This window comes from Epinephelus moara, chromosome 14 (assembly GCF_006386435.1).
Source record: "Epinephelus moara isolate mb chromosome 14, YSFRI_EMoa_1.0, whole genome shotgun sequence".
NCBI lineage: Eukaryota > Metazoa > Chordata > Actinopteri > Perciformes > Serranidae > Epinephelus > Epinephelus moara.
In genome coordinates this window covers 4,263,169-4,284,463 of record NC_065519.1, presented here as the reverse complement: position 1 = coordinate 4,284,463, position 21,295 = coordinate 4,263,169, and the positions used below count along the sequence as shown (strand labels likewise).

The 21,295-nt window shown below is 41.6% G+C and overlaps 1 protein-coding gene across 1 annotated transcript in view; it reads right to left on the bottom strand.

Annotated features, from left to right (window-relative positions):
* Positions 1–221: 221 nt before the first annotated feature.
* The window catches only part of mdga2a (MAM domain containing glycosylphosphatidylinositol anchor 2a), a 142,099-nt gene continuing 121,025 nt past the window's right edge, over positions 222–21,295 (bottom strand). Inside the window, exons 11-17 of the mRNA XM_050062290.1 lie at positions 17,478–17,655; positions 11,725–11,745; positions 11,435–11,590; positions 1,811–1,981; positions 1,591–1,721; positions 782–881; positions 222–407 (exon numbers count right to left, since the gene is read on the bottom strand). Of these exons, the coding sequence (XP_049918247.1) occupies positions 319–407; positions 782–881; positions 1,591–1,721; positions 1,811–1,981; positions 11,435–11,590; positions 11,725–11,745; positions 17,478–17,655 (846 nt within the window). The 3' untranslated portion in view covers positions 222–318. The remainder of the gene's footprint in view (positions 408–781; positions 882–1,590; positions 1,722–1,810; positions 1,982–11,434; positions 11,591–11,724; positions 11,746–17,477; positions 17,656–21,295) is intronic.

The following is a 21,295-nucleotide window of genomic DNA, read 5'->3' as shown; positions in this document are numbered from 1 at the left end:
GTAGTCAGGATGTTAGTATTAAGCCTGATGCTAAACCATCTCTGTACTGGGCTCAGATGAAACTGATCTGACAGAGAGCAGGTTCACGAAAATGTTGGACTGGCCCTTTAAGTCCTCACTTCTCCAGGTGATCTCTTGACCTTCTGTGTCAGCCATCTTGGCAGGAAGTCCCTCTGTAGCTCTGACCACATCTTTGGTAGTTGGGGGGGGGGGGGGTTAAGGGGGGGGGGTGNTTAATGGAGGGGGATGATGGGATTGGATGGGGAAGTGAGGGATGTAGAAGAGTCAAAGGTAGTGACGTCCTGTAGAGAGGGGGGGTCACCTCTGCTGGCCAATCAGAGCCAGACTCAGAGTGACGCACAGCTGCCATATATGTGGCGAAGAGGGCGGGGCGAGCGACCTTAGATCTGTGTGGGGGGAAAAAGACAGAGAGAAAAGTTTTTTAAAACAATAAGAACGTTATTTGACATTTTCTTTTGACGAGATGTTTTGTAATCAGAAACCAAAATACAAATCTTTATAACACCGTAAATTAATGCTTTAAATTAAGCAAATCAAGGGGAAAGCAGTGTAGCCCTTAAAATCTGAAATTAAAGTGTTGTAAGAGTTTCTGTTTTAAGTTAAGGGACCTCTGAGTTTCAGATCAACACCTCAATTTAAGTGAAATTGTTCGTCTTCAGGGATGAGTTAAAGATGTATTATTTTAAGACGTTGTTTTTCAAAGTGTGAACTTAACACTTAAATAAAACTTCTGCTACAGTGACGAGGGAAATGTACTCACTGTTGGGGGGAGGATCTTTACATTCGCCCTCCTCAATGGTGACATCATCAATGGCGATATCTCCCTCGATACCGGCGCCTCGGACCCCCTCCATCACCATCTACCACAGAAGAAGACGAGAAGCTCAGAGACGCACGGCTGTTTGTACAGAAAATGATCATCTGTGGTTTTAGGAGGAGACACATCGACAGGTGGCGTGACTGATCTGCCCGAACATTAACACTGTATATACATTATATACTCCATTATACAGGTATGTGTGAAGCAAATTTTGATGACTTTTCCAAAACTTTCTGGATTTATTTATTTTTTCCAAAACTTCTCCAGGCCTGGAAATAGCAGTTTTTCAAATTTCACAACTTGGTTTGTCATGACAGTACGAACCCTGGTAAGCGGACTACAGTGTGCACAGATGAGCCGTATGTAAAACTTTTTCCAAATTCTGCCATAAGTACGACACGTTTCTTCTCAAGGAAAGCTTTAAGTGCAGTTCTTCTTTTAGGAAAAATATGTCTTCAAATTGGTTCACTACTGACGCGATATCGGCTTCAACATAAAGTTCCACTTCAGCTGCAGCCGGTTTGGCTGATTTTTAAACGCCTCATATTAAATAAACGGCTGTGATTGGCTCAGCACATCTCAGGCTGCTGGAAGTCTGTCCAAAGTGAAGAAGAACCAGACGCATCTGTCAGAGCAAATAAAACATTAGCTGCAGATTCGTCTGGTTTCCAGGTGAGGATTCATCCAGGTGTCCTCGAGAGCTGAAATAAAGTCGGTGTAGCCTGCAGTAAAGTGGGTGTGGTTTGCACCTGGAAGGCTGCGGTTGGGTGGATGTTGACCTTGGCTTGCCGCCACCGGTCCCCTTGGTTACCGCTCAGACTCCAGACAGAGGTGTCCGTCACCGTCTGACCTTTCTGACGCAGAAAGACGTTCAGAGCTCCTGCAGACACAAACCAACATGGTCGGCTCTTTATTATCACCGTTACTATTATGTTACATCCTGGAGCTGAGGCGCTGCTGCAGACTTACCGATGTGTTTGCCGTACATGTGGTAGTAGAAGGCGAAGCAGTAGGTGGGGTTGTTGGTGACGGCGGACGTGGACGAGGAGGTCTTGGAGTTCATGTTGAAAGTGGGAGTCAGCAGCCGAGCCTTGTCTCCCTCCAGCCTCGGCCTCGACGTCTCGATGTACATGTAGAAACCTGAGAGAGAGTCACAACACAGGCCGCGGTCAGAGGTCAAAGGTCAGATCAGAGCAGATCAATACACCAATAAATCACCCAAACTGTGATGGTCACAGCCACACACGGTAATGTGTCCCCGATTAAGACTCTTTAAACGCATTAGTTTGTTATCTACACTGGTTACTTTCATTTATGAGCAACCATACCTGAAGAATTCACATCACACAGCTTGATTTAGATTCTGCTTATTTGCTTTCAGCGTGACATTGTTTAATTTAAGTGTTCACATTCTAGCATTGCAGGGTTACAAAGGCAGATAATTTGATTTGAATTATCTGTTTCTTTGTCTTTGAGTTACGGCGGGGAGGTCACTTCCTGGTGGAGCACGAGGCATGGCTGAGGTCTGATGACTCTGAAATCCTGGAGCCAACTCATTGGACCAAACCATGCACTGTCATATCATGGGGGGGATTTGGGTGTAGTTAGTTTTGCCTTGTGTTAAGTTGTAGTTGCCGTCCATTTTGGTTGCCCCTCGTGTATTATTTGGTATTTTTGGGTAAATAAAACCCCATGATTTTGTTAACAACTCCTGTGTCCTTGTTGCCTCACTGCTTGGTCCCGAACACAAACACAACCTCTTGTTAAACATTACCTCATTGTTTTTTTGGAGTTCATCGCAGATATTTGATTGTTTAACAAAAGTCTGTTTGCAGAAATGCGTCTCTGCTTCTTGCAGATAATGTGGGCGTCATCACACCGTGACCTCCAGCATGCACTGGGGCGGTTTGTAGCCGAGTGTGAAGCGATCGGGATGAGACTCGGCACCTCCAAATCTGAGGCCATGGTTCTCTGCTCGAAACTGGTCCGGGTTGGGAGAGAGTTACTGCCTCAAGCGAGAGAGTTCAAGTATCTCGGGTGCTGTGCTGGACCGTCGTGGTGAAGAGGGAGCTGAGTCAGAGGGCAAAGCTCTTTAATTTACTGGTCCATCTACGTCCCAACCCTCACCTATGGTCATAAGCTCTGGGTAGTGACCGAAAGAATGAGATCGTGGATACAAGCGGCTGAAATGGGTTTCCTCCGCAGGGTGTCTGGGCTCAGTGGATACAAGCGGCTGAAATGGGTTTCCTCCGCAGGGTGTCTGGGCTCAGCTTTAGAGATAGGGTGAGGAGCTTGGAGTAGAGCCGCTCCTCCTTCGTGTCAAAAGGGGTCAGTTGAGGTGGTTCGGGCATCTGATCAGGATCCTCCTGGGTGCCTCCTGCTGGAGGTGTTTTGGGCATGTCCCACTGGTAGGAGGCCCCGGGGCAGACCCAGAACATGCTGGAGGGATTATCTCATCTGGCCTGGGAACACCTTGGGGTTCTCCAGGAGGAGCTGGAAAGTGTTGCTGGGGAGAGGGACGTCTGGGGTGCTTTGCTCAACCTGCTGCCCCCGCGAACCGGCCTCGGATAAGCAGATGAAAATGGATGGATGTTTATAATTCATAACACCATTTTGGGAAGACATGAATTTTTATAAAACACTTCATGCCAGGACTTTGTAATTCATGTTACTTTTTTTCAAATTTTTTATTTATCCATTTAATATTGAAACACTCTGAGGCTCCACAGAAATCACAAGCCGGAGTTTTCCACTTTTAACTCCCTGAGCTGCAGAGGGAATTGAACCTGTAACCCTGCCTTGCTCTGCTCCCACTGACCTGCACAGATTAACCCACGAGGCAGCAGCAGCAGCAAAGACTAATGCAACAGAGAGCTGCCGCGACAGCAGCGCAAACAAATCCACCTCCGGCTCATCCAGCAGAAAAACAATCCTCACAAATTAAATTGTACACGAGTGTAGAAAACACTCAGCACGCATGTTTCCTGTTTGACAGCGGATTTAAAACGGTTTACCCCGAGGCTCGCTTTAATGAGATTCTGCTGCAGAGTGAAACAAGCTGCAGAAGACGAAGAAGAAGTGGCTGACTTTCCAGCAGGAAACGAGGAGGACGAGACAAACGACTCACACATCAGCTAAAATGTACGAGGAGTTATTTTAACCTTTGTTTACTCTGGGATTAAACTCTCAGCACACATATTTTATATTTCCCCCTGTTGTGCAGTTAATCCTCATCACACTGCAAACTGCTGCACCACTTTAAAATGTAGCAGCAACACATTTACACACTGAAATGTTGCTGTGAGCAGATATGAAGACAGTTTTACACACAACTGTGATCAAGAACAAGAGTGTATTAAAAGGGTAAGTTTGGTATTTTTTTAAACCTGCAAACTATTTTTTTATGTTCTTGTGTCTACGTGACTGATGGGAGCAACGATTTTTGCAACTGATCAAGTATTGAGAGTGAGCACTACAGCAGGGAAACAGGCTGTATCTGGTTAAACAAAAAGGATCTTACTCTGTCAAAAGTTGTGGATGGTAAAAAACAGAACCGTTCCTTACCGTCCCCATGTTTGGTCCCCCATCTGTTGGGGTACCTAGCACACAGATCTGGTACTAAAAGGTGAGGCTGTGAACACTGCAGTCTGATTGGTCGGTAGAGGACGGTCACTCTGCTCAGGTCTGAGTTGTGGCTGGTTTTGAGGCTCATGGAAATACAAGCCCTTTTTAGATAGGAATTGTGCAAATTTGCAGGAAAGCCCAGTCAGTCTTTTTTCAGCATTGGCAGTATAAAAACAAAATCAGGGAGTGCAGCAAAATGCCACCTGCCTACTTTTTATACATTTATACAGAATGCGCCTTTTTCGGGGCAATGGGGGGCGTGAGCAAGTAACAAAACGTGTAGCTCAGCGTGTGACGTAAACAGTGACGTGGGAGGGAAGCCGCGGCTGGTCAGTCCTTCGGAGATTCTCTCGTAAGTCGGCCCATCCTTCACTGTCCCCGTCATCTGACGGTTAATGGCCTCTTCGTTTGCGAGGACAAGGAGGGCGCGCAATTCCTTGTCTCCCCAGTTGCTCATCTTTACAGTGTCTGTCAGGTTTGTGTTTCCCTCTTGCTACTAGCTGCTCGCTAATTCCTGCTATCACCGCCAGTGGCTCGCACGTGCGGCGTCATCAACAGCTCCTCCCACAAGTCATCAACAGCCCCTCCCGTTGCAGAAGGCCGCCTCAGTCTGTTTAAACTAAAAGGGTTCCGCCAATATGTCTACCCTACGAGGCGGAAAATTGGGCACCTCGGATCAACTCGCCAATCCGGCTCTGTGTGTCTAAACGCTCGCAGCTTGCCGGCAAAACGGCCCAACATTCGCGGAAAATCTGGCAGTGTAAAAGGGGCTACAGCGAATGCTGGACGGAGCAGTGAGTGACAACAACCCCGCCCACATTTAAGAGGACTGTCTGTGGTGGAAACACTAAACAGACCGAGGGTCTAGGTACCATGTCTGAAGGGTTACTGTTGGTTCCAAAGGTACCATACTGAAAGGGTTTGGTGGAAACGGGGCTCTAGAATAACAATAACTATATAAAATATAAGGACATTTATTTTATATACAACAGTTTATACACTAAGAGTTATAAACACTTAGAACTTATAAATGTTTCATAAAAACTTACAACTTAATAGAGTTTTATTTCCCGAAGTGTTTTTACCTGATTGTGTTTAATCTTATCTTTTCTTATCCTGCTTTTTTTTTTTTTTTAAATCTCAATTTTATTTTACTTTATTTTCCTTGTTTTTATTGTTTAATCATAAATTTTGTGATTACTGGCTACTAAAACATGTTAAAAACTTTGTGTTGCATTTTATACATGGATGGTGCTTTTTCAATAAAGTTTATTATAATCATTACTATTATAATATAACAGTACTGTACTGCTGCACTGTTATTTTATTTTATGTCATACTAAGTCATCATTTTGAAACAGAAATTACATTTAAATAGTTGAAATAGTCATGCTTTTAATAAAAAGGGAAAACTGTGGATTAAAATGTCATATTTTCTGATTTAAAAATACATTTTTTGCTTTAGCGTCTCCTGATTGTCACAGACTGTGCGGTTCTATTTTTATCATCCTTACATTCATCTATTGTTTCCTCTGGTTTGGTTTATTCCTCCTGCGGTGAAAGTGAATTGTTCTGCTGTCAAAATGCGTGAAATCGTGTCAGTAGAATTTAACAGCTTTTGTTTAGAGGTTTTGTTCCCTTTATATCATGAAGAAGAAAAAAACGTTGTGATGAGTTTATTTTTGTTTTCACGCTGTCTTTAAAAGTCAAAACAGCAGTTGGCAGTTTGAAGAAGACGTCAGATGATATTCTATATTTCTCTTCATGTTCAGACTCAAACCAGCCGTGAATGTAAGTATCATGTGTATCTGATTTATCTTCTCACTTCATCACCGTGAAGACAGACTGTAGTTTATTGTGTCCCACACATACCGTCCTGCTGACACAAATACTCACAAGAGCACCAAATGTGGATTAATCCGCAGCTGAAAATACTCCCCAACAGTTTGATACAAACGTTAAACAGTGAAGTTACTGATAAAATTATATATTTGTGTTTTTAAAGATCTCCAGTTGACCCAATGGACTCAGAGCTCAGGGGATTCCCCTCTCTCTCTCTCTCTCTCTCTCTCTCTCTCTCTCTCTGTCTCTCAGTCTAACCAGCTGTCTCTCTACCTCGGGGCGGGGTCTGATGTCCAGGTGTTGACAGCCAATCACATTTGATTATTTAGCCTCTTCCTGCCTGGAGGAGCCACAGCAGGCGGCCTCTGAGACGACAGGATGTGACTCACACTTTGCATGTACACACTGCTGCAGCTTCCACCTACACACAACACCACACAACGCCACAACACACCACACCACACCATGTCACACTACGCCACACCATGACACACCATGCCATGCCACACCACGCCACATCATACAACACCATGACACACCATGCCATGCCACACCACGCCACATCATACAACACCATGACACACCACCCCAAGCCACACCATGCCACAACACAACACACTACTTTGTAGGACGCCATACCATATCACTACAAGACACACTATGCCACGCCTTGACATACCACACCAGGCCACACTCTGCTACGCCACAACATACCACACCATACAACACCCTGACACACCACACCACAATATGCCACACCACACCACACCACACCACATCACCCCACGCTACAACACACCACGCTACTTCACGCAACGCCACAATAAGCCACGCCATACCATGTCACAACCAGGCACACCACACCAGGCCACAACACATCACACCACGCCACACTACACCATGCCACATTAAGCCACACCATGTTACAACACGACATGCCACTCCACACCAAGCCACAACACGCCACGCCTTGCAGCCAAAACCACATCGGCCCAGGACACAGACTCCCCACAGGTCGCCACAGTATATATAAAGTGACAGGTCTACATCACTCTGTTCTGATCCCAGACTGTCCTGAATCAGTGGACAGAGAATCCATCTTTGTGTTTCTGTTTCCTCTGATGGATTTCTTTATCACTTTAGCCCTCGCTCTTTGTCTCCGTCACCAAAAACCTGACGTTTGGTTTGAACATTTTCAATAGCTGAAATAATCCCATCTGTCAAACTGAGGCACTTGAGTCAAAATCTGGACGTGACAGCTGACTGTTCGGGCCCGAGCGTTTTAAAGTAAGAAGTAAATTAACAAACAAAACTCTCAACTCTGAACTGTCATTCTTTCCTGCAAACTATTTTTTGCTCTAGGACAGATGCTAAAGTTATCTTTATCTAACTGAGGACGTATTGGACAGTTTGACAGGTCGGCTTATTACGCCTACTTACAGATCCAGTGTCAGTGTTGACAGTACAAAGATAATTCAGTCGGACATTTTCCTCGCTGTAATCAGGCTGTGAAAGTCAGTGTGACAGTCAGTTTGTATTTGTGACATGCTGCTTCTTCCTGATAACGTCCCTCTGTCTGTATGGGAGGGAGACATGCCAAACTCCATTGGAAAATGTTACAATTTAAAAAGAGTATTCAAGTGATGATATTTTACTCTGACAGTCATACTGAAGGTGTTTATCTTTCTGTCTCCAGCGTCTTTAATTCTGTCTCTGATAGCGAAACTGACCAGCTAGCTGATGAAACAATGCCTTTGTGTATTTAGACTTTCTTTCACAATTATAAACAGACAGAGTGCAGACATGATAGGAAAACTAAAATAAAATACTAAAAATACTAAAATACTTGAAAAATGTTGTTAGTAACTTTGGACCACTGGTGCTTGTTAGCATTGTTAGCTTCTGTCTCTATCTGTTTATTTTCTGACTGTGACATGTTGTCGCAGTTTAAGCTCCATATTAGCTGCAGAAAATCACTATTTAATGTAAATTCATTTATTTTCTTTATTTGCTAGCTTTAAAGCTACTGTCCCCTAGCAAGCTAACGTAACTTCAGTTCTCTTCAGCTAACGTTAGCTTAGTAGTTACTAACTAATGTAGAAACTAGTGTGAGGAGGGAATTAAAATAGTTTAAAACCACCGGAACACATAAAGAATTTCACATCGTTTTAAAAAAAATGGAGAACGGGTAATGTTCACGCTATTTGAAGATGGTTACTGCGAGTACTAGCTTTGTTGCAATGGACCGAATCATTGTGACAGTGCACTGGCAGTTGTTTTAGTGGAGATGTGAAATTGGCAAACTTGTTTATTTCTGATGTTATTTTCAGTTGTAACTGTAACACTTAAAGGTATAGTTAAACACGGTGGTCCGACCAATCTGACATTTCTGCTGTGGTTATTTATGTAGTTTTCTTGAGTAAACGCAGCATTTAGCACTGTTAGCTCCAGTCTCTACTTGTTTACTATTTTCCGACTGGGACATTTTGCCGCCGTTAAAGTCACATATTTGCTGCACAAAATTACTATTTAATCTGTAACTACCTCAATGAATTTATTTTCTGATATTCTCCAGCTTGGAAGCTAATGTCACCTAGCGAGCTAACTTAACTTTAGTTCTCTTCAGCTAACGTTAGCTTACTAGTTAATAACTTATTCAGAACACTAGTGTGAGGATTTAAAATAGTTTAAAACCACCAGAGCACAGAAGAATTTCACATAATGTTGAAAAACGGGAAAGTGCATGTTCACATGATATTTGAAGATGGTTACATACTAATCTATTTGAGTCTACTGAAATCTATTGGAGTCAATAGGGCGGGTAATGAAATCACACTTTAACCTGTCATATCTTTGTTGTTTCAACTTTGACTGAAAAATCCTTCCACTAGATTAAAAAAAACACATTATGTGATGCTTAGCTAAGGGCTTTTAATTACTGAAATAATTCCCCAAAAAACAAATAAACACAAAAATATGTTTTGAACTTTAACTTGTAACTAAGCCTAAGATGTAAGGTGTCTCTGAGTTTCCTCTTCCTGTTTTTAATGAGACCTTCCTGTCAGATTTGAACACACGTATCCTGCAGACGTGTTTCTTCTCTGAAGCTTTTACAGTAGAAACAAACTATTTCATCCACAGCAGAAACAAAACTCTGCAGTGTGTCCGTCAAACTGCTCTCATTCAGTCAGCGAGGACTCCTCCGGCTGCTTCGCTGCTGCTTTTTATTTTCAGCCTCTTATCGTGCTCAGAGTGGGCGTCGCCCGTCCCGAACGCCACGAATCAGAGACGGTACAATGTTCGTCTCCTGAGTCCGGCATGATGATTAACATTCAGTGTCAGTTTTAATCCTCAGCTCTCCTCCTCCTCCTGTCAGAGCTGCTGCTGACAGAACCACATGAAAAACACACCAACAAATAAAACCTCAGAACGAACAGAACGCCACGAAGGAGTCTGAACATCAGCTGTTAATGTGGCTCCTGTATGGTTTCCTGTTAAAAAAGCTCAGATACATGAATGGAAATCAGTTTATTTGATGTCTCAGACTGACACAGAAATGATGGATAAAGGAAGTGTTTATTAGTGAACTCCTCTTTTCTCTGTTTCACTCTCAGAGTCACATCTTCAAATTGATACCATTCTCATATCTGTCTATTAAATATAAGGCTGCAGCTGGTTAGCTTAGCTTAGCATAAAAAGAATGCTGGCCTGGCTCTGTCCAAACAGAGAACAAAACCAACCTACCAGCTCCTCTAAAGCTCACTGAGTAAAGAGCTGGGAGGTGGTTTTGTTGCCTTTGGACAGAAACAGGCGCACTGTTTCCCTCTGTAGTGACTAAGTCCTGTACTTTAGCTGCGACTGTCTGCTAATGGCTTGAAGTGTTTAGACGAGTACTCAGAAGATGATTACCAGCCTCGACAATATTTAAATCCTCATATGTTTATCGATCACCAGTGTCCGTAATGTCCATAACATCCAATAAGTTTTGTCATAACCTTAAAACAAATACAGCCTAAAAAAATATTTTTATCAGAGCATGGTCGAAAACTGTTTGCCTTCTTCAATCATATGTTTCCAGTCTATATGCTAAGCTAAGCTAACCATCTGCTGTTTGCATATTAAACATACAGATGTAAAACTGTATTGATTTTATCATTTACCTCTCCATCAAATAGACCCTTTTTACTGTTAGTAAACAGTATGACGTTTTTTGGTGGGCGGGGCTTAGCTGGAGGCAAAACAATTCTCCACAGACGTTAGCTAGCGCTAGATTGCAAGTTCTGTTGGCTTGTTTCAGACAATGGAGGAAGATGATGCAAGTGGTGCGTTCAGAAATACTTATTCTGAGTGTCGGAGTGCACTCTGACACAAACTGGACCGTTCATAAATTCGTAAACCTGTCTGAATGTCAGCTCACTCACTCTCCGGGACCGCCAGTGTTACTTGAATAAGTAAACACTGACCAACGGGACCAGACTGGCCGACCCATATGCTCTCACTCAGTGGATGGATGATGTCACAGGAAGCCAATCTTACAAAGGAGGACCACACTTGTTTGTTTTGCTATGGAAGCTAACGTTAGCTAATGTGCTAAAAAGTTAGCGTTCCAGAGAAATCCAATATTCCTCTTAATCCCTCCCCAGTTTCTGATGAGGTGGACATGATAACCCTTAATACACATAACCTTATTCATCCCTACAACAGGAAATACTTTTCCCTAACCTGATATGAAGTGTGCGCTGCACATGTGAGCATTTTTGATGATGGCCTCCGTCCAGTCCTTTGGTCTTATCACATTTAACCATAGTTGTCTTTGTTTTTGTTGACGGGCAGTGGCAGCTGGTAAATATGATCATGTAATAGGATGACAGAGTGATCTCGCCTTTAATCTGCCATGGGAGGTAGTAACAGTGATGAAACAGTGTGTGTATCAATGGGACAGCCAAAGACTAAATTTCAATGAAAGCTAAAGGAGCCGACGGGATCACGTCACTGGAGTTTTACTTTGTATAATTCCATGTGACAAATAAATGATTAATTTATTGATTGACTGAACATGAAGATGTGGCTACAGTCTTATTGTCTGTGTGTGTGTGTGTGTGTGTGTGTGTGTGTGTGTGTATGTACCCTGCTTGGAGCCGTTGTGGTCGGAGCTCGGTCCGGTGTTCGGGGTATATTTGGTGTCTCGTGTGGCGGCACTGTGACGCGTCCAGTCAAACTCATCTGTTTTGTCCTGAGAGAACAAACACAACGCCTCGTCCTCGAAGCCACACTGGAACTCCCCTAAAAACACACACACATGCAAAAATGACATATAAAACAATATTCTTTTATTATGAGCGGCTTTCCTAACACAAGTTACAGCTGATTAAACCTTTAATTTTGACTTAATGAGTTTTATGTTGAGTTGTACTTACTGAGATGTGGATTAACAGGAGCTGTGGAGGGACAAAAAACAAAAACTCTGTTAGTTCATCAAGTCAGAGAACAGCTCTCCACAGGTTCTTTGGGTTAGCACAACCTTCATGATGCTGCAGGAAGTAAAAGAAACGAGTGAAATAAATACAAATGCAGAGATGAACAATATATCAGTGGGCAGTAAATTAAAAAATTAAATTGTTTTTGTTCCGATACTGAAATTTTAGATAAATACTTCTCACATTTCTATTGTTTCATTAATATTAATAATATTCTATCGTCTATAAAAAACAGATAAATTTGGGTTGTTGCAATTGGCCCTGAAATCTGATATCGATGCGTCTCGATGTCAGCAAAATAAAATGAATGAGTTTTCAAGACAATAAATAGGCAGAAGTTTTCTTTCAGGTTCTTTCAGTATAAGACAGGAAGAGGTTTTCTTTCAGTGTAAAACAAGAAACTGGAGTTCTCTCTCAGGCTAAAACGGGAAGCATACGTTTTCTTTCAGCATAAAACAGGAAGCAGAGAGGCGAAATCAAATCAGCAGCAGGTTTGACACAGTCAGCTGTTTTTTAATCTGATTTTCAGAGCAAAAGGTAATTACACCGCATGTTTCTCACACACACACACACACACACACACACTCAGTGCAGCTGTTGGAAACTGTGTGAACAGCTGCTGCGTCATTTGGCAACAAGCTTGTGCTTCGTTATCAACCAGCACTAATTGATGAGCTCTTGGTGCTGTCTGAGTGTGTGTATGTGTGTTTGTACTGCTATCATTGTAAGGACCACGACACAGACCTTCAACGTGAGGACACTGGTAAATCCTATTTAATCATTTCTCACTCCTCAATCCCTGAACCAGAACTCGACCTGGGCCTTGTTTCACAGAAGTTTCTGTAATGTATGTTTTTATAATAATGGTGTGATGATGTGTCTTGTTTGGTTGCTTGGTTGATGTGCTTGGTTTCAGAGCTTATCATCATGAGCATTCAGTGTTTGCCACAGCATTACAATATATTTGTAATGGTAGGGGGTGGATGGGAGGGGGCCCACAGAGTTGAGAGCTGAAGGATCTGCCCTGCTCTCTCTGCCCAATTAGCATGAGCTAATACAGCAGCAATGGCTATCATCCAACACAGAGCCATTAAATGGTCCAAAAAATCTTGTACCTCTCTGTCATTAAACCTGTCAATAACCACTGGTTAATGTTAGCCGTGTGATGCTAACAGTTAGCCCAGTCATTGTACGTGTGTGTGACTCTGTCCCCTGCGCAGAGCTGCAATAGTCTCATGATAAAAACAGAGGAGGGCTGAGCGAATCAATACACTGCACGCAGCTCCACAATGAAATTAAACTTCACCTGTTTTAAGTAGTCAAATTTGCGGTAAAGTTGCGGTGAAAGGACAAAATTGCAAGGCCACGCAGAATTCACAGGGCTTGGCTGGATTTGCGTTGTACTGATTGTCAAACTTAAGATGTGTTTCACAAAAGGATCTTAACTGTTACAAATTATTGCAGATTAACACATACAGAAAAGTTGTTTTTGTTCATCTTTAAGTCTTTTATCACGAACACTGATTCTCTGTGCCTATAGATGTAAAACAAGTGATTATGTTTTAGTTGGAAAATAGGAAAATAAAACAAATGTAACACACAAACACACATCGTCATCATCGTCTTCCTCTCCTTCATGTCTGCTGCATCAATCTGAAATGTCACTTTACAGATCAGGCCTGTTTCCAGTTACCATATCTTCACTTTGTTTATCATGACACACCCGTTTACTGTAAGTCTAGACGCCACAGTAAAATGAATGAAAACGTCTGCTTCCTGTTTACTACAAAATAAGATCCAAGTTGCAATAAACCAAGATAATCCTTTAACACAACAGAATCGGAGACTCTCTCTCTCTCTGACTCAAATCTGACAGAATATAAACACACCATCAGTGGTACGATGACATTAACCTCGTGTTTGATTCACTGTGCTGCAGAGAAACGAGTTCACAGCCTCAGAATATGTTAATTTACTGACTACATGACCTTTTACAGCTGTGTGTGAAGACAACAGCCTGCAGCATTTACATACACACACACACACACACACACACACACACACACGATGATGTATCTTTAACTAAAACACAAAGTTGACTCAACTCTGATTTTTATTTTCTCTCTGCAGGTTAAAAACTAACGGCCGCCTGTAGGAGGGAAATCAATTTAAACACTGATAAAGGATTTGTAAAATGTTCCTTAAACGTGTGTGTGTGTGTGTGTGTGTGTGTGTGTGTGTGTGTCCTGCAGGCTCGGCCTCACTCCAGAGCAGAGGAGGTGTGGTGTGTGATGTCACAACGTGTTAACAGCGCTAGTTTTGAGTTAGTGCTACAGATCTGGGACAGTGTGAAGACAGGAAGCCACACACACACACACACACACACACACACACACACACACACACACACACACACACACACACCAACAGCTCCGGTTATCAGACGAACTCTCCAGCAGGAGCCAGAACACATAAATATCAGATTTATATAAATATAAATATAAATATAAATATAAATATAAATCGTTACAGGTAAGAATGAATTCAATGGCCGTCCTTTGAAATGCTCTTTGCCCGTCTGTGTGGTGTTTTGGTGTCCAGGTGAGAGGAGCAGTGTGAACAGGTGGGACATTCATTCAGATGAGGTGACACAAACAGAACACGAGTGCTATTTCAGTGATTCTATCAACAAGAGCACACTGAACAGCGGCAGTGGAGGACGTATTCAGATCCTTTACTGCAGTAAAAAATATTAAAACAAGAGTCTGAAACAAGTAAAAGTCCTGCAGTGAAAGTGACTGTTATACTATTATATATGATCTGTCTATATATATGATGAGCAGGATTTAACTGTTGTAGTTGTTGAGGTGGAGCTCACTTTTAACCATTAACTTGGAATGTACTGGCAAAAATCGAATATAATAAGAATGTTTTCTTTCACGTATAATCAGCAGAAAATAAGAAGCGTTTTCTCGTTACCTTAGAATGAGATGTTTATATCTACACATGGTGCAGGTCCTCATCTACAGAGTCTGCCAGGTTGCACCACCATGTTTCTACAGTTGCCCAGAACGGACAAACTGAACACTAATTCATGCAGGGCCATTTGCGTTTTTGTGTTTCTAACATTAGGCTAACATTAGCTAACCAGGGGTGACTGGAGTGCTGTAGGCACTATGTTTCCATGTGTTAACATCACAAAACATTGAAAATTTTGCCAACTCTAAATGGACAGCGCTTTGAAATGCGGCGTTCACTAAGTCAATAAGTGCCGGACTAAAAGTCGAAAAGTTTCACGTCATTTTATGTTTTTGTTTTTTTTTCTTTAAAAGCTGACCGGTTAGTTACCAGATAATGAACGTCAGGCTACCAACAGCAGAATTAACCAAATCTGACGTCCCTAACTGGCATTATTTGAAGGAAAGGTTTGTACAGTTGGAACCATGAAATGTTTTTAATATGTAAAATTACTTCATACCAACAAAATAATTTCACCTTCATTATCTGTCAATCGACTAATTGATTAATCGCCTAAACCTTTCAGCTGTACCTGTGTATGTCAGGTACAATCGTCTATAAAGCTTCTTCTTCTGTCCATTAAATCCCTGCAGGCGCCTGAAGGCAGCAGGACACGTACAGTATGATGATAAATGTGTTGATTTATTCTGACTGGAGAACAAACAGCTGCACTGATGTCTGACAGATGTCAGGTGATGACCCGCAGAGGGTCATGTGACCGAGCCAAGCACTGACAGGTGGAGGTGTTTACCTTCACAACATCAGCTGATGAGACGTCTGAACTTTCTGTTTGAACCCTGGCTGCGTTTGCTGCGAGGAGTTAATGTGAGGATCAGGAGGAGGCGAGGCGTTTACTGACAGTCTGTCAAAACTCAACATCACAGAGCAGACGAGTTCATGTTCAGATCGTCTCTCCTGGTTTGTGTTGTGTGTTTGTGTGTCGCCGCCTCCCGCTGTGAGTTTGTCCTCTTTCTCTTCTCTTCTGGTGGTTTTGTGTTTTTCCTATTTTGACATTTCTCTGCAGTTTTGTGTTGTTTTTTTTTTTTTTAGATTCCCGTCAGGATTTCTCTGTGACAGCTCAACATTTCTTTTGTTCTCTTGTTTTTCCAGCGTTTTTGTTTTATTGTTTTTTCATATAAATAGAGAAGCAGCGTGGCAACAGACAGAAACCTCACAACAGCACTGCATGAAATAAACAAACATGTTTAGGATATAAAACAACTGTAAAATCTCATATTTAGGTCTCAATCACTCTGGGACATAACAAATAGAAATCATTAGATAATATACTGTAAATATTTACTGACTTTATTCAAAAGATTATTTTTTTATTTTGTCAGAGAGAAATTTATTCCTAATTTCTCCAGTTTTGTATCTGGTCATGTTCTAAGTTTTTTTTTATTTGGCAGCACGGTGGTGCAGTGGTTAGCATTGTCGCCTCACAGCAAGAGGGTTCCTGGTTCGGGTGGGGGATTCGAATCCAGGATGGGGGAGCCCTTCTGTGCAGAGTTTGCATGTTCTCCCCGTGTCATTGTGGGTTTCCTCCAGGTGCTCCAGCTTCCTCCCACAGTCCAAAGACATGCAGGTTAATTGGTGACTCTAAATTGTCCGTAGGTGTGAATGTGAGTGTGAATGTTTGTCTGTCTCTATGTGTCAGCCCTGTGATAGTCTGGTGACCTGTCCAGGGTGAACCCTGCCCAGTGTCAGCTGGCAGCAGTGCCTATGTCCATTATTTTTACAGTCTATGATGTGAACACAGTCGCTGTGTTGCTCTCTGCATTTAGACTTTATACTTATACACTAGTCTAAGGCAGAGGTTTCTGTGAGGTGCTGTAAAGTTAAGTTGGTTCAAAACACACATTAAACACACATTAAACATGACTTAATAGAGACAATTTCAAACACAAGTACACAAATCGACTTCACTATAACTCCCTGGACACATTTTCCCCACATATACAACATGCTAATGCTATTAGCACAAGCCTATGGCATTTTACACTGTATGAATTAGCCTAGTGGCTAGCGGCGGAGATTTCCTCTACTCATATGAAGCCAGGAACAACAGTAGCATTTAACAAAGGTAACGTTACAAAATTCGTCTCCATTACAACTCACAAGGTTCACTGACAAAACAACTGTCTTATACTAAACACATTTTCCAGACAAGCACAACATGGTAATGTTATTAGCACAAATGTATGGCATTTTAGATTTTATAAATTAGCCTAGCGACTAGTAGACATTTCCTCTGCTTAAAGACTTAAAGACTTAAAATACTTTTTTGTGGAGGCTTTATTGTCTTCTCAATTTATTGTTTCTTATCTGTGGCATTAAATCAAATGACTGCTTTGTTTCCACTGAGGAAAATGGTTGTCAGTTTACAAAAATAAACAGGAGGTCTGCTTCGCTACGACACGTAGTTACATTTCTGGGGAGGTGCACGTCAGGTTACAGCATAGGTCACGGCGTAGACTCTGTGTCTATTCGATGCAGAAGTATAAATCCCGCTTCAGACATGACTCTGTCTGTTGTACTGATGGACATTAAACTGAATATATCAGGCATTATAGTACAACTCCCCACCTTAAATGTTCAGTCATTATTTAACCACCAGTTTGAATTTGATTTTAATTTATTGTCTACACTCATGAGTACGAGATAAGACAACATACCGCTGTACGTGATGATGCGTTCAGTTGCGTCGCCCTCTCCGTAGCGGGTGATGGGGGTGAGGCGGACCAGGTAGGACTCAGGTTTGATGAGTTCGGTTAGGTTGTAGGTCAACAGCTCCCCCTTCTGGATGTTTCCCTCCATGGGAATCTCCTGCTCCCACCAGCGAGACTGACCCATCTGACACACACAGACACAAAACACTCGTTTAGGTCACTTATAAGGACGCAGCATTAAATCATGTTCATTCATAATAAAGACTAACCTATAACCATGACCTGATCCTAACCTTAAGTCTACACCAAGTATTAACTTTTGAACATTTTTGCCCAAATGTTTATTGTAACACAATCATGATTTTCTTGTTGAATGGTTGAACAAGGTTAGAACAGCACTGAGAAGTATGTGGCGTTTGTTGGCGAGTTTACTTGGAAATTTTATGTTTCTCACTCCACATGTAGGGTTCCACGACCTTAAATCTAAAAGTACAACAAGCTTATATGTATTCCCTTATACCAGTTTCAGCCATGCTGCGAAATCTTAAATAGCCAATTTTAATTGGATTTGAATGGGGAAGCCATGTTGTCCAGGGTACAATGACAGCTAGCAAACAGGCAGTGTATCCTCTGCTCTAGCATCACGGCCGGAAACAAAATGAGTTGTTTGTTACAGTATCTCAATCTGTGTGACATTAATGCAAAAGGGCATACTGGAAATTATTTTTTAAAAATGTTACAATTATTGTGAGATTTTACAGAGCAATGCCAGAAAAAAACAATTCATAAAATTCTACTTTCACTGACTTAGGACTTTGGTTTTAAGACTTTTCAAAGATTGATTTACGACATTTTAATACCAGTAACGCCCTTTTTTAAATTAATGAATTCAATGCCTTTTAAGACTGTTTAAACTTTTGTGGGAACCCAGAAAATCTGTTTTGCTGCTGCCCCGTCCACAGCAGAGCGTTGCTTAGCTCCCATGTCAGTACTCCAGTCTGCTTCTCCAAACTGGAGGTATCCTGAATGCAATCTACTGTCGGTAAAACACTGACTATGGATAAGTACCTCATATGACCCCTCTTCAAAACATCCAAACTGTCCCTTAAAGTTAATTCCACTGACACACTGATATTCATGGACTGATAAGTTGTGTATGCAATGTGAAATTTTGAATTTTGTTTATCTGATTGAAATCAAACAAATAATGAAAATGAATGTGCATGGAGGGGGAAATGATTCCCTTTATTTAAATAATATGCAAACAAATGCACTCATCTCGAAAGGTTAATATACACACCATGTTTATATGTAAAGGGGAACTCGTACTAAAACTAACTTAGGAAAATGAACACATGGTTTGATTGACTTAAACCTATTGTTCAAATATTTTAACCCAGAGCGAGGACTGTATATCTGCTCTCGGTCACTTACATTGAAAGGCTCTATGAAGGGATGTTTTAATGTCCAGTATGAGCAGGAGGAATTACTGCAGTAAGCAAAAACCATTTTAATTCATATGACTGACTACTGTTTTAGACAGACTTGAAAAACTGTGAACCCTCCCTTTATCTTGTTGAGTACAGTGTTATTATACATGGACAAAACACCGCCACTGTTTCTTCTCCCATAAACTCACATTTCTTCATCTCTTTTACTGTGTTAATGGCTGCTCTCATGTATTTGTTTCATTGCTGAATCACTGTTAAACCATCTGTTGAATAACTCAAAAGAGTTGTTGTGACCTTCCTGCACTCTTCGACGAGAGCGAAGGTCCAGACAGAGCGATCAGAGGACCTTGACGGTGTCTCAGTTTCTTGAGATATTCTTGATGAACACTGGTTCTGTCTGAAGGTCTCATTCTCGTAACAGCCCTTACATCCACATAAGTTCAGCAGAGACGGACCAGAGTTTTCTTTCTTCATCAAAATACAGACCTGAGGGTGATATTTTATTCATCAACTAGATTCTGTTATTTTATACTCCAATAAATACTTCATCCTCCTCCTCTCCTGACTGCCATCTCACCTCTGTCTCACTTCTCCTGTAAACTTGTTGTCTTCCTTATTTTTCCTGCGGTCTCTCTGCATCATCATCATCATCATCATCCTCTCTCTACTCTCTCTCCCTCCTTCTCTCTTGTTCTTCTTCTCCATCTTATCATTTTCTGTCCCATCAGCACTTCCTCTCTGCTCCTTCTCCCTCTGCAGCACATTGCTCTGTATGAATGAAAAGACAGGCGGGTTGCCATGGCAACAAGCCCCCCCCCCCCCTTCCTCATTCTCTGAAGCCGAGCCGATGCTGATGCTGCAGGAGCCTCAGGTACACTCTCAGCATCATGTCCAGCACTATGTGAAACATTATATTTCTATTCTATAGTTAGTCAAAGAGTTTTTTTCATCAGACTTTATAAAAACCTAAAATTTTTCATTTTCTCCAGATGCTGATCGACGACATCTAAACATTTAACAAGAATAAGATATAACAGGCACTGTATGGAGTCAGCTGGATTTAAAATCTGAATTGGTTGCTCCCTTCTTCATTTTAGAAACAGGCCTAATTTGTGCCGGATCAGTTGTCGTCTGACGTGTAGTTTGAGGTCACAACGCTCTGTTAATTACCTGATTCAATAATGCTGGACACTCATATGGCTGCCTGATGTTAGAATGGTTGCAAGTTTGATTTTCCAACAAAGCTGCAGTCAAAAGATCTGTTTTAAACTATAGTGGGCTGATTTCAATAATACAGCAGTATTAGACCATGGCAGCAGAACATTCTGGATTCTGATTCGTTGGAAGGGGCAGATTAACTTTTAGTAACCAAACTTTAACCCTGAAACCAAGTCTGAACCTTAAAACAGCCCTTTGAAGAAGTGAGGAACAAAACAAGTCCTCACAAGGTCTAAAACTCTATTAGGTCCTCACAAGGTCTAAAACTTTATTAGGTCCTCACAAGGTCTAAAACTTTATTGGGTCGTCACAAGGCTTAAAACTACTACGTCTTCACAACATCTAAAGGTCTACTAGGTCTACAAAAGGTCTAAAACTCTACTGCGTCTTCACAAGATCTAGAACTCAACTAGGTCCTCACAAGTTTGAAATCTCTACCGGTCCTCACAAGGTCTAAAACCTTACTGGGTTGTCATATGGCTTAAAACTCTACTATGTCTTCACAAGGTCTAAAATGTCTACTATCCTCACAAGGTCTTAAAGTCTAGGTCTTTAAAAGGTCTAAAACTCCAATAGGCCCTCATAAGGTCTGTATGTCTACTAGGTCCTTGAAAAGGTCAAAATCTCTACTAGGCCCTCACAAGGTTTAAAACTTTACTACATCCTCACAAGTTCTAAAACTCCACTAGGTCCTCAGAAGATCTAAAACTCTACAAGATCTCCACAAGGTCCAAATCTCTATGAGGTCCTCACAAGGTCTTAAAGTCTACTGCGTCCTCACAAGGACTGAAAGCCTACGAGATCCTCACAAGGTCTAAAACTGTATGAGGTCCTCACAAGGTCTTAAACTCTACTAGATTCTGTTTGTGTCTGCTACTATCATGTCTTTTCAACAGTTAACATCTTCTTGAACATGTTTTATGTAATTAGTTGAATTACATTTCGGAGAACGTTTATATACTATATATCTGTTTGCATTCTGTAATATCTTTTATTGAAAATGAAGTTTGAAGTAAGTGGTTATAGTTATAAGTTAGTCAAGGTGTGTCCTGAGTTCAGGAGTATTTTTCAAAGTTAATTTACCTAGAAAATTCTTTAATAAAACGGAGATTGTAGCTTGAACATGTGTGGATATATTTCATTATCGGTGAGTTT